The sequence below is a fragment of the Octodon degus genome, unplaced genomic scaffold (genome assembly GCF_000260255.1).
Source record: "Octodon degus isolate 3935 unplaced genomic scaffold, OctDeg1.0 scaffold00003, whole genome shotgun sequence".
Lineage (NCBI taxonomy): Eukaryota > Metazoa > Chordata > Mammalia > Rodentia > Octodontidae > Octodon > Octodon degus.
The window spans coordinates 9,164,116-9,177,288 of NW_004524579.1; the positions used below are offsets into that span (position 1 = coordinate 9,164,116).

The 13,173-nt window shown below is 35.1% G+C and overlaps 1 protein-coding gene across 1 annotated transcript in view; it reads right to left on the minus strand.

Annotated features, from left to right (window-relative positions):
- The window catches only part of Ccdc178 (coiled-coil domain containing 178), a 477,797-nt gene that overhangs the window by 287,879 nt on the left and 176,745 nt on the right, over positions 1–13,173 (minus strand). The window contains exon 12 of the mRNA XM_023715742.1: positions 5,555–5,738. Coding sequence (XP_023571510.1) covers positions 5,555–5,738 — 184 coding nt within the window. The remainder of the gene's footprint in view (positions 1–5,554; positions 5,739–13,173) is intronic.

The window sequence follows — 13,173 nt, forward strand, 5'->3', positions numbered from 1 at the left end:
AGAGGAAAGAAAAAATTCAAATACAAGCAATAAGGAATGGAAAGGGTTAATCACCACAGACCCAGTGGAAATTCAGAAGATCATCAATAGCTACTTTGAGAATCTTTCCTCTCACAGAATTGAAGACACAGATGAAATGGACAAATTCCTAGAAAGGTACACATTACCAAAACTGAATCAACAAGTTATAACCACTCTCAATTTCCCAATAACAGCCAATGAAACACGAGATGTAATAAAAAACCTATCGACAAATAAAAGTCCCGATCCTGCTGGATTCATATTTGAATTGTAGAATAAATTTATGTTAGATATAATCCCTATGCTCTTCAAACTCTTCAATGAAATTGAAAAGGAAGCAATCCTCCCAAAATCATTCATGGAGGCAAGTATTATACTGATATCAAAACCAGGGAAAGATGCAACTAAGGAAGAGAACTACAGGCCAATCTCCCTCATGAACATAGATGCAAAAATCCTCAATTAAATCCTAGCAAATAGCATACAGCAAATCATCAAGAAGATCATACAGCTTGACCAGGTAGGATTAATCCTAGGGATGCAAGAATGGTTCAGTATTCGAAAGTCTATAAATGTACTACACTATAAAAGCATCACGGCTCTGGAAAAAGCAAAACAAAACAAAAAAAACAGACCAGAAGATCAATGCACAAATGAGAAGATGCAAATCCAAGTTCAAATAGACTCAGCCAACTTCTCTTTAATAAATGAGCCAAAGAGGTTCACTGGAACAGAGATAGACTTTCTAACAAATGGTGCTGGAAAAACTGGCTCTCTCATGCCAATAATTACAACTAGACCAGGTTTATCACCATGCACTAAACTAAAGTCAAAATGGTTAAAAGATCTAAACATTAAATCAGAAACGCTAAATCTACTGGAATAGAAAGTAGGTGAAAATTTTGAAGGCATAGTCGTTGGCAGAGAATTCATGAACCAAAACCAAACTGCATTTGAAGTACTTCAAAGAATCAACAACTAGAATCTCATCTTATTGTGAAGTTTCTGCATGTCAAAAGAAATCACCAACAGAATGAAATGATAACCCACAAATTGGAAAAAAAAAAACTTAAAAAAAACCAAAAGAATCACTGAGACAAAGAACTTCTATCTAGAATACAGAAAGAACTAAAAGGGTCAGCCAGATAGCTCAGTGGATTAAAGCTCCTGCTTAGGCAGATTCAGGGACCAGGGTTCAATCCCCTGCATGCCATGCCAGTCCTGTCTCTGGGGCACGCTGAGACTGCAGTTGAGACTTGGGAGGTGGAAAAAAGAAGAATTAGTATGAGTCCTATTTGTGTACTTAAAACGCTGTAGATGCTGTACTAAATAAATTTTAAAAAAGAACTAAAATAAATCAAGCCTCCAAAAATCAAAGACCTAATCCAAAAGTGGGCATCTGAGATGAATACATACTTCTCTGAGGAAGAAATACAAATGACAAATAAATACATGAAAAAAATGTTCCATAGCACTGGTCATTTGAGAAATTCAAATTAAGACAAAATTAAGAAACCATTTCACCTCAGAAAGATTGGCTGTCATAAAAAAAATCAACTAATAACAAATGCTGGAGAGGCTGGTGGGGCGGAGGAGAAAGAACCATTCTCCACAGCTGGTGGGAATGTGGACTAGTATTACCATTATGGAAATCAATATGAAGACTCCTCCAAAATCTAGGATTGGAAGCCCCATTCAACCCTTCTAGTCCCCTTCTACATATTTTTCCAAAAGAACTGAAAATGTTATACCACAGTGATATATGTGCACCTTTATTTATTTATTTTATTTTTGCATTCATGTTTATAGAAGCACAATTTGTCATAGCCAAATCTTGGAAGCCAAAATTCCCATCACCTGAGGAATGGATAAAAAAGATGTTCTATTTTTATACAATGGAGTATAACACACCTATACAAAAGACAAACTTGGGCTGGGGAGTTGGCTCAGTAGAATAAGCACTTCCCTGGCAAGCACAAGGGTCTGAGTTTAATCCCCAGTTCCACAAAAAAAAAAAAAAAAAAAAAGACAAACTTGAGGCCCTTATGGATAAGTGGATGCAACTAGAGGCTACAATCACAGATGAAATAAATCAAACCCTGTATTGTCTCTGTACTGTAAGAACCTGAAAGAATAAATAAAACCTGAAAGGAATAACAGATATGGTAAAATGGAAAGAAAATGAACATAAGGAATAAATGACAAAGGTGAGGGAAAGGGAAAAAAGAAAAGAAGTAAGGGGAAAAATCATGCAAGTATATTTTTAGGATAGCTGAGATGATTATAGTTTTCAAAATATTGCAAACATTAAAGTAATTTAATTAAATGTTAAATTCATATGTATTTTTATATAAATATGCTTGTGGAATGCATACTCCCTTCCTTTCTGCTCTGTTCATTCCTTTCTACTACATTCCACTTAGTTCTAGCACTGTGATTCTAATCTTGAGTCAAAGTAATATGAAGAGCTAGCTTTTCTACCAGAGTTGTACTATGAGGAAAAATCCATCCAAAAATCAGAAAAAGAGTGTTCAACTTAAGTATGAAGAAAACTTAATATGTACTGAAAACTTTCAAAATTTTATTGTGCAATGATATATTTTTAAACACAATTCTAGATGTTTTTCTGCTTCGTTCTAACATTATTATTTCTATTATTATTATTATTTTAATGTATTTTGTTGTTGAAGGGTCTCATTACATAGCTGGGATTCTTGGTGGTCCTCCTGCTTTCAGCCTTCCCAGCACTGGGATTACAAGCATGCATCACTATGCCTAGACTCTGGCTGGCATAGGCTGCCCTGGAGGTGGGGTGACATGACATGTGGTGGAGGGGATTGAACTTCAGTTCCTATGCTTGCCTAAGCTTGCTTAAGCAGGTGCCTTTAGTCAGTTGAGTTATCTTGCTGCCGCCTGAAAACTCTTATTGATCACACATTTCTCTTCCTGGCTTATCTCTGACTTTCTGTTAATCACTGACTTATCTCCTATCCCAACTGGTGAATCTTTCCTAGGACTTGGTCAAACATGACATTTCTGAATAGGTCAGTAACTAGGATTGAAGACTGGAAAGTTTGAGACTAATTATCTATTATAGTTAGAAATTTCCAGAAACTTCTATCTACTCTTGATTGTTCAGGATAGCCACCTAATATATAAGTTCATTATGCATTAACTTGAGAGAACAAATTTCAGAGATTCTACCATTAAGCCTTCAAAAGTTTACTCCTCTGAAATACCCCAAGAGTGAAATTGCTATAATTAATTTCTGGATAACAGGGCTTAAGGATTAGTTGCAGACCAAGAGCCACCAATATATCTGCAAGGAACACATAAGGCATAGACTAAGAATAGTACACAGATTTTCATTAATCATTTAGCAAAAGACAATAGGATCATTCCACAGACAGGAGCTGCATACAAATTGCTACAAACCTGAGTTGTCTAGGGACAACCTAGAAATTTAATTTTAATCCAGTGCTACTCTGGCCCAGATAATCATGTACACATTGCACTATAGAAATTCAATGCCACTTATATCCAGGTTCAGATATAAGCAGGATTCTTCAGTAACTGGGAATGTCAAAGAAATTTATTTCTGTTGTTCCTTCCAGGGATCTCTTAGGAACCATGAAGAAGGGAGAAGAACATGGAAAACACTTTCTTCAGTTCGGCAGGAGTAAGACAGCTTGGGGATGACTCTACTTGGGTTTGCAAAGTAAGTGCGATAGTTTGGATACTGAGTATTCCCAAAGGCCTGTGTTTTGAAGGGTTGATCTGGGGTTGACCATATAGGACAATGATGAACCTTTAAGAAACAGAGTCTAATAGAAAGTTTTAGGTGACTTGGAGGTGGTCACGAAATACAGTTCTCTCTATGCTTTTTCTCTTCTTGGACAAAATGAGTTAAGTGGAATTTCTTTGCCATGTATCCCTGACAAGAGGTACTGTGCTGCTACAAGACCTAAGAAATGGGGCTAATTTGATGTGAACGAAAATCTTGAAGCCATGAGACACAATAAACTCTTCCTGTAAGGTGATTATCTCAAGAATTTAGTTATAGTAATAAAAAGTTTATTATCATAGCAAGTGCAATAGAGTCATACCAAACTTGAACTTAATCTGCCAATATTTGTATCGCATGGAATAATTCAGAAATTTAGTGACAATAATGATAATGTAATGTAAAATTCATGTGAATAAGTGAATGACAAACAAATGAAGCAATATGTGTGCAAATGGAAATGTAGTTTTTGACAGTTATAGGAAATACAATTGAGCAGTATAAAGTGTTTCTGCTTAAATGAAATAAGATTAAAATACATTGTTAGGTAGGGAAGTAAGTGGATGATGATGTCTTTAGGGATATCTTCAATGAAAAACAAAACTCATTTAAAAATATATTCATTGAATATTAAATTATAATACATTATTATTGTATTATTACATTGGATATATAATCATATGCTTTATATCCTTAAAATGTAGTAACCTTAAGTTTAATTTTTACTATGCACAATATTCACCGTACTTCTCACCTTTGAAACATGAAAGACACTATGAACCAAGTGAAATACTCACTGGGAGATGTAGGCACAGTTCACCAAGTAAACTGAACAGCTGGATTCAGTGGAAACTATACCCCAGCCATTCAGTACAGACCATTTCCTGCCAAGGAAACTAAATGTCTCCAGTTTATATATTTCACAGACAATGTTTACTAAAGGTAGAGACAACAGGTTTATGACATAGAGTACTAATTACATAGCAGTTTCATGCTCGTGAGTTTTTTTTTGTTTTGTTTGTTTGTTTGTTTGTTTGTTTTTTGTTGTTGTTGTTTTTGTGGAACTGGGGATAGAACTCAGGCTCTTGCACTTGCCAGGGAAGCGCTTATTCTACTGAGCCATCTCCCCAGCCCAACTCATGAATTTTTAATAAGAAAATGCCAAAGAGAGAAGTGTAGGTGTGTTAGGCGTGATGCACGGAAGGAGCCATTTGAAGTGGACAGCCACATGCGGTGAAATGGGGCTGACACTGCAACAAATGACAGTGAGTATGAACTATTGATCATACTTCTTACAATGCAGTGGGGTACAGGTACGGAAGCAGCTGTTTTTGTATCACTGTCACCTGCACACTGCTACCCTGTAATCTAATAAGTCACAGATGCAATGTAGGTACTTCCTGCAAACTTGCAACAAAGGATGCGAGTGTGTATCTCAGCGTTCCCTGTTCCTACCACAACACTCATTATACTTTAGATATACGGCATGAATGAGAACCAAGCCCTACACTCCTGGTGTTCCAAGAGGTGTTTCGTGGATAATCTTACATAGGTATGTAAGATTTGGAATGGTGAATTTTCATCCATTCCTATGCAAGCTTGAAGAGATATGATCTTTTATTCTTATTCATCAAAAGAGGTGATTCTTAGACTACTTATCCATAAATTAGAAGTTATTGAGACCAATTCAATAAAATTCAGGCTGAATACTCTGTTTTCATAGTTAAGAAGAACACCAAGATACATAACCTTAAATTTTCTTCTCACATCTGATATTTTAAGTTCCATTTCATCTGTTTTATTTTTGGTAACATGGAAAACAGCACCAACTTGATAAGCCTCCTTGTATAGATGTTTGAGATAATCATTATTCTTTGCCGTCAGTTTCAGTAAAGATTGAATTTCAGATTCATATTCCACCTTTCTTTTTATACTATAAAAATAAAGCAAAGTATTAATATATGATTATGTTAAGGGAACATATACAAAGGTGAATATATTCAATAATAAAAGGAACAAGATCATATTTCATATTGACAAAATATAAAACAAGATAGGTAATTAAACTAAACTTCAAGGGCCAGCTAGATAGCTCAGTGGACTAAAGCACCTGTGTTTTAGGCAAAACACAGTGGCCAGGGTTCAATCTCTGGCATGCTGTGCTGGCCCTGCCTCCAAGGAGCACAGATGGTAATTGAGACTGGGCATGGTGGTGCATACCTGCAATCCCAGGATTTGGGAGGCTGAAAGCAGGAGGATCACTATGAGTCTGATCTATGTAGTGAGACTCTGTGGACTCTGTACTAAATACATAAAGAATTCAAATACAGAAAATTTGTACCAAGACTTTATTTTTTCTTCATCTCCTATTAATCACCTCTAATCATCAGTGTGCCCCTAATCTCAGAAGGATAAGAGCATTTATATGAAAAGATTAGAGAATCTCGAAGTTTAGCTTTCAGGAGTACCCAAGTGCCATCAACAAAAACCTGGGGATATATTTTCAATTTGATCCTACACCTGCTGATTCATATTCTGAAAGTGAAAACCTTTGTAATCCTCAAAGCTGTTTTTATTCAAGGATGTTTTAAATGGAGGAGTCAAAACTAAGATAGAGCACGAATTATAGCACAGTTTCTCAACCTCAGTAACACTGACACATGGGCCAGAAAATCATTTGTTGGAGTGGAAAGGATTTCTTGCTTCTTGTATTATGTATAGATGTGGCACCATCTCCAAAATGTCTCCAGACTTTGCAAATATTTTGTGGTGAGTGTACAGAATTAGCCCCATGGAGAACTGATTGACTAGAAGGATGGTCTTCAACCCTAGATGTACACTACAGACAAAGCATGTTATAAGTTTCTGTGCTTCCAGAAATTCTGATATAACTGATCCAGGGGAAAGTTCCAGCTCTGGCATTTTCAAGCATCGCAGGTGGTTCTACTATGCACCCAAGAACTGGGGTCTCATATTAACTAGAGAAGCCTTCACAAGTTGCGTATGCATAAAAGTCACATAGAGAGGGCAGGGGAGATGGCTCGGTGGAATAAGTGCTTCCCTGGCAAGCACAAGGGCCTGAGTTCAATCCCCGGTTCCACAAAAAAAAAAAAAAAAAAAAAAGTCACATAGGGAGCTTATTAAGTCAGATTTCCTGGATCTACTGTCACAATATGATTCAGTGGATATAAATAGGCCTGAGAATAGACTCAGGTGACGTTAACGACACATGGTAGCTGACCACACTTTGTTCAAGTAACATTGCTGAAGAGGTTGCTGTCAGGAGGTATATGACTGTTTAACAGAAGACAGAGAAGACTGAATTAATATGCCTACTACTGCTGGTGGGTAATACTTTCTTATTATTTTCCATAAAAATATTGGAAAATAATTGGCGATGAAAACTAGTGATGAAAAATGCCAGCTCCAATCGGGCAATCTATGACGTACCTTCCTAAAGAGTTGCTACTAAGCAAGAGAATACTGGGGACTTAAAGTGAGGAGAGGTTGCTAGGGGCTGGCAGTTTTTATCTCTAGTTTTCAATACTGATTATTTTCCACCTAGTTGTTCCTTTCAGAAAACATGGTAGTAAGTAAATGTGAGCATGGTTCAACATGCACAAATCAATTAGTGTAATACATCATATGAATCAAAATGAGGATATCACATAGTCATCTTTATAAACTCAGAAAAAGCCTTTGACAAATCCAGCATCTATTCATGATAAAAAATCAGGAAAATAAGTAGAGAAGAACTTTATTTTATTCTGAAAAAAATAATATATGACAAGTGTACTCGCAATATCATGTGAATTAGAAGAAATGAAAAGTTTTTCCTCTATAACGAGGAAGAAAACAAGGATATCCACTATCACAATTCCTGTCCAATATAGTACTCAAAATCCTAGTTACAGAAACTAGACAAAGGAAAGAAAGAAAAGGGATATGTACAGGAAAGGAAGAAATTAAATTTTTATTTGCAGATGACATGATTTTCTAAATAGAAGGCTGAAAATATTCTGCCAAAAGACTTACAGAAGTAATAACCAAATTCAGCAGTGCAACACACACAAATCAGCTCACAAAAATCCATAGGGTTTTTGTACACTAATAATTAACCAAGAAATAAATTTTTTAAAAACAATACTATTCACAATAGTTTCAAGAATTAAAAATTTATGAACTAGCAAAAGTAAAGACTACTGGCATGAAAACTCTAACACTTTGTAAGAGAAGATTAAAGGGGACATCAGAACATGAAAATATATCCCCTGTTCTTTGACAAGAAGAAGCAATGTTTTCAAAATAGCCATAATTCCCAAACTGATACATATTATAATACAATTCCTATCAAGATACCAATAGTACTACCCATTATAATTAGTGAAGACAATTATAAAACGCATATGAAACTAGAAGAGACCTCGAGGACCAGAAGTAAGTGAAGACATCAAGAGCATCACATGAGGTATCACCAGTTATCTCACCAACCTCCTGGCTCAGAAACAGAGATATTTATCAACAGAATGGGTGAGAGGATGCAGAGACGACTCCAGGCACATTCACAGATCTAATCTTTGGCTAAAAGGTTAAAAATATATGCTGATATATGATAGCATTTTCAACAGATCATGCTAGGAAAACTAACTATCCACACACAGAAGATTGAATCTAAACTTGTATTTCTCACTATGTAGTATTTCTCACTTGGTGAGCAACTATATTTTTGTGTTTAACTCCATGTGATTATCTATACTTATATATTAATGTATGTGTCATGTGTGTATGTTTATATATTTATATGTTTGGTGGAATACACATAGCACTGTGAACAGTACAGTTATGGGCATATGTGTGCACATGTATGTAGCTGTGTTTGTTAAGCAGCACCATCTGAGCTCTGGGGAAGAAACAAGAGATGTGATTTGAAAAGAAAATAGAGACATTTCTAGCCTTATAAAAACACTACAGACAAGACCAAAAAGGGCAGTGAGTGCTGAACATCAGGAAATAAACAAAATATACCTCAAAATATAAAGACATGATAATAGAACAGCTGAGCAGTAAAGAGTCAGTAAAGAGTCAGAACAGTCACATAGAGAAAAAAGACACAAAGCGAGGTAATTAGAAACAGAGAAAGTGATTTTCCATTTTTTAATTTATGTATTTGGTACAGGGTCTTACTAAGAACCAGAGAAAATGATTTTGTTAAAAAAAGGAAAAATAAATGTAAAATTCAAAAGCTATACATTGTTAGATTGTTTGAAATTGATGAGCACAATCTGATTAGGTTAAAGTATTTACCATGGTGCTCTCACTCAAATAAATATCAAAGAATTACTTCAGTGGCTAAGAAAGTATAATTGCCAAAATAAATTGGAATGATCAGAAAATATATTGATTGATTGCAAAAATTATTATGGAAAAATGAAGCTAGGACATTAGATAATCATAGAATTATGGGATAAATATAAAGATGTTCAATATCTAATTAATGTTTGCTAAAATATGATTGGTAGGAGGACATTAGAAATCTAAATTGCTCAAGATTTCATTAGAAGTGTTTACAAGAATTTTATCACTTGGGGGCTGGGGAGATACCTCAGTAGAATAAGCATTTGCCTGGCAAGTGCAAGGGCCTGAGTTCAATCCCTGGTTCCTCAAAAAAAAAAATTAAAAAAAAAATATATATATATAACTTTTAAAATAAAGGATACAATTTTAAACTTATAAGTCTAATGCACCTATTCATAGTATAACAATTAAAATCATTAGTTTATATTTAATAAGCAAGATTCTATGCTGCCTACAAAGTAAAACTTGAGACCAAACCAGCCTCAGAATTTGAAAATAGACATTTAGTACAGCAACATTAATGCCATGAAATATAATTTAATACAAAAATATAAATAGGAAAGAAGAGAAAAATAGTGAAAGAACAATCCATCAAGAAATGAAATAATTATTTACTTCAGTGCCTCTGACTCTGTGTTCTTCATATATGTAAGGAAATACCCTTAAGTATAGGAAACAATGCACAAATCAACTCTTGAATCTCCACTACAACACAATAAGACTAGAAATAGACAAGAGAGGAAAAGTAGATAGCAGAATTATAGCTTTGGAAAATCAATGTGAATCATCAAGTTTAAAGTTATTAATGAGTGCTAGTGTGATAAATCACACACACACACACACACACACACACACACACACACAGCTAGACAAGTAATATTAAAACTTAAGAATTCTCAAACAAGAAAATAAAACTTTAAAGTTCCCAAGAGGCAGATTATCTGCAAAACAACTATACCCAAAACAACACCAGAAGTCTTACCAACCAAAAATATGTGTAAAAATTAATCTTGTAGTTTATGAGAAATATTGATCTTGGATCCGGATATGGTACTTTCAGAAAAACTCCACCAAAGTGTGGAGAGCAGAGAATGGAAACAGGAGTGTTTGCTTACATAAAATTTGCTATAAATAATAGAAGAACAGAAGTGGAATGTAAGAATAGCTTTTATGTATGTTTATTTTGTACCAAAACTATATGCAATATTAAGGAGAAATAAAGATTCGTTGCAAAGAAGAGACAACTATGGTATGGAAATTGCCAGAAGGAAGGAAAAAGTAATCCTTTGATTCTATCTATATTGGAAAGGTGATGGCTAACATTGAGAGTGACTTTTTTTTTTTTTTTTTTGTATTTTAGAGAAGGGTCTACAGGGTGTTCAGGGTCTCACTACTAGATCAGACTCATAGTGATCCACCTACTTACAGCCTCCCAAGAGTTAGGATTATAGGCCTGCACCACCATGCCCAGTATCACTTACTGTGTCAGCATGCTCTGGGGCAAGGAGAATAACTTTTTAAGAGATAGAATATGAATAACTATTACAAAGACAACAATATGCAATGTATTAAGTATTATAACTGTCCTACTAACCTGCTTTGAAACTGTCTCATTGCTATTTCTTTCTCAATAAAATTAATATAGAAAGTTAAAAAAAAGAGAGATAGTCTTGCTAAATTGTTAAATTGTTCAATCAGTTCTTAGAACTTCTCAAACTCTTGTCTCTGCAGTTCAGGGTGCAGGGGTCGGCACAATCACACCCAGCTTGATGTGTTTTCAGAAAGGAAGAGAGGGAGAAGCTCTGAGGTAGTCATCAGAAAAGCTGAATGGTCTAGGAATATCTTGGCAGGGGGGCAGCTAAATAGCTCAGCGGATTAAAGCACCTGCTTAGGCAGATGCAGGGACCAGGGTTCCATCCCAGGCATGCTGTGCCGACCCCACCCCGACGGCGCGATGAGATGGTGATTGAAACTGGGTGTGCTGGCGCGTGCCTGTAATCCCAGCTCTGAGGAGGCTGAAAACAGGAGGACCACTAAGAGTCCAATATGTGTAGTGAGACCCTGTAGATCCAGTACAAAACCATTTTTTAAAAAATTAAAATTAGAAATATTTTGGCAGTGCTGAAGTTCACTTGCCATATTGGGTCTGAAAAGTAAAGTTCTTCATGGAAGCAAATTCATTGCGATACTACTGAAGCTTCAACATGGAGACCATCTAAGGCACTCTAGCCCCTTTCTATCTTTTGAGTGTATTTGTGTTTTTACATGCTGGCATATTTCTACATAATCTTACAAAACTTGTAGAAATGATCAATAAGGTCATGCTAGTATAATGTATCTTGTCTAGTGCTATTTTAGTACCTGGAGGCATTTTATATTCATGACGCTCTATTCTTGATACTCTATTCATGAATAGATACTCTTTATAACTTGTCTTCACATGCTGTGACCTTTAGAGTCAAGCAACATCCCCCAGGGGTGAGACTAATCAACAGCCAAGTGTACTTTAGCTACACAATGTTGCTAGGAATAGGGCAGTGAAGTATCCTGATCATTTAGGAAATGACAGGGATTTTTTACTCATTAAAAGATTTGGAGGCTTTTTCAAAAACTAATTTTATTGATACATTTATGTATATATAATGATCACATTCATCATAAGGAATTTATACATGAGCAAGATATTACTTTATTCTTTTTTCCCCAATCCACTTTCCCTTCAACTCTTCTCGTTTACAAAAAGCTTTGTTACCCTTCTTCACCTTTTATTCTCTTTTTTCCCTTCCTCCCTCTTCCCCCTCACTTCCTCCCTCCCTCCCTCCTTCCCTCCCTCCCTGCCTTCTTGCCTTCCTTCCTTCCTTCTTCCATTCCTACTCCCGCATCCCTTGTCCCTCTTCTCATTTGAACATTTTCTTCTTATTTCTCAATATCTTTTATCCCTTTTGGCTCTTATTTACCCTTTCAGTATGTAAGGCTTATTATGACCAAGCATAACCAGATCGATCAGAAGAGAAAGAGGATAAGAAGATGATATAGACAATTTAATAAGGAGAACATAGAAAAATAGTAGACAATCCAAGGAGTCTCTGAAAGTGCTAATTAATTGTTGGGGGTGAGGATGCCAGTAGAGTAAAGAAGTTGGAAAGAGGGGTGGTTTTCATCTGAGACCAATTCTTAAAATTGAAATCAGGACATGACTTTGTTGTTGGAAATGACACAATCTAAAATAAAATTTTGGTAGATATGTGGTGTAAGAACTTGAGTTCAAGTTGCTCCAGGTATGGATTATGCATCAAATTCACATTTCCACAGCCTCTGCAGGGGCAGAAGACAGGGATGGAAAGATGCTTTATTTCTAATATCTAATACCTTAATTAAAAATATCTATTTTCAAATGATGTATATTCCATTTAAATTTGTTATTCTTACAATTTTATCATTTAATATTGCTTGCAGTAATTTATTGCTAATATATAGTTCACATTGAAAGTGTATACTATGTTAGTTAATAAATTTTAGTACACTATACTTATAAATAGTCACTAGACTATTTGGTGATAATGATAATATGACAATAATGATCAATATTCATCTTCTAGGATCAGTCTATACTTTGATAATTTTGACTCTCAAGGCATCCAGCACTGAAAACACTCTATAGTTTGCTGTGAAATTCTGCTAGAAAAATTTTGTGCTTCTCTGAAGTAACATAAATGTAAGGCTTGTAAGATACAGCTTAAATAGATATTAAAGCACAGAACCCTATGGATTCATGCTAAGTATTTCAGGCTATTTAACCACTTAAATGATATTCTAATTGAAATCTCTGTAAATAAATTATCTCTGTTAAATCTTGACAAGCGCATTCCATAAAATATGTTAATATATCTTTTTGGTGCTTAATAGCTTTTGAGCTCTTTTCCCTTGACTATCTATTCCATCTTTGTTTTTTTTTAAATAATTTTATTGAGAAACAAATAACAATGAGACAGGTTCAAAACCGAATAGTAGGA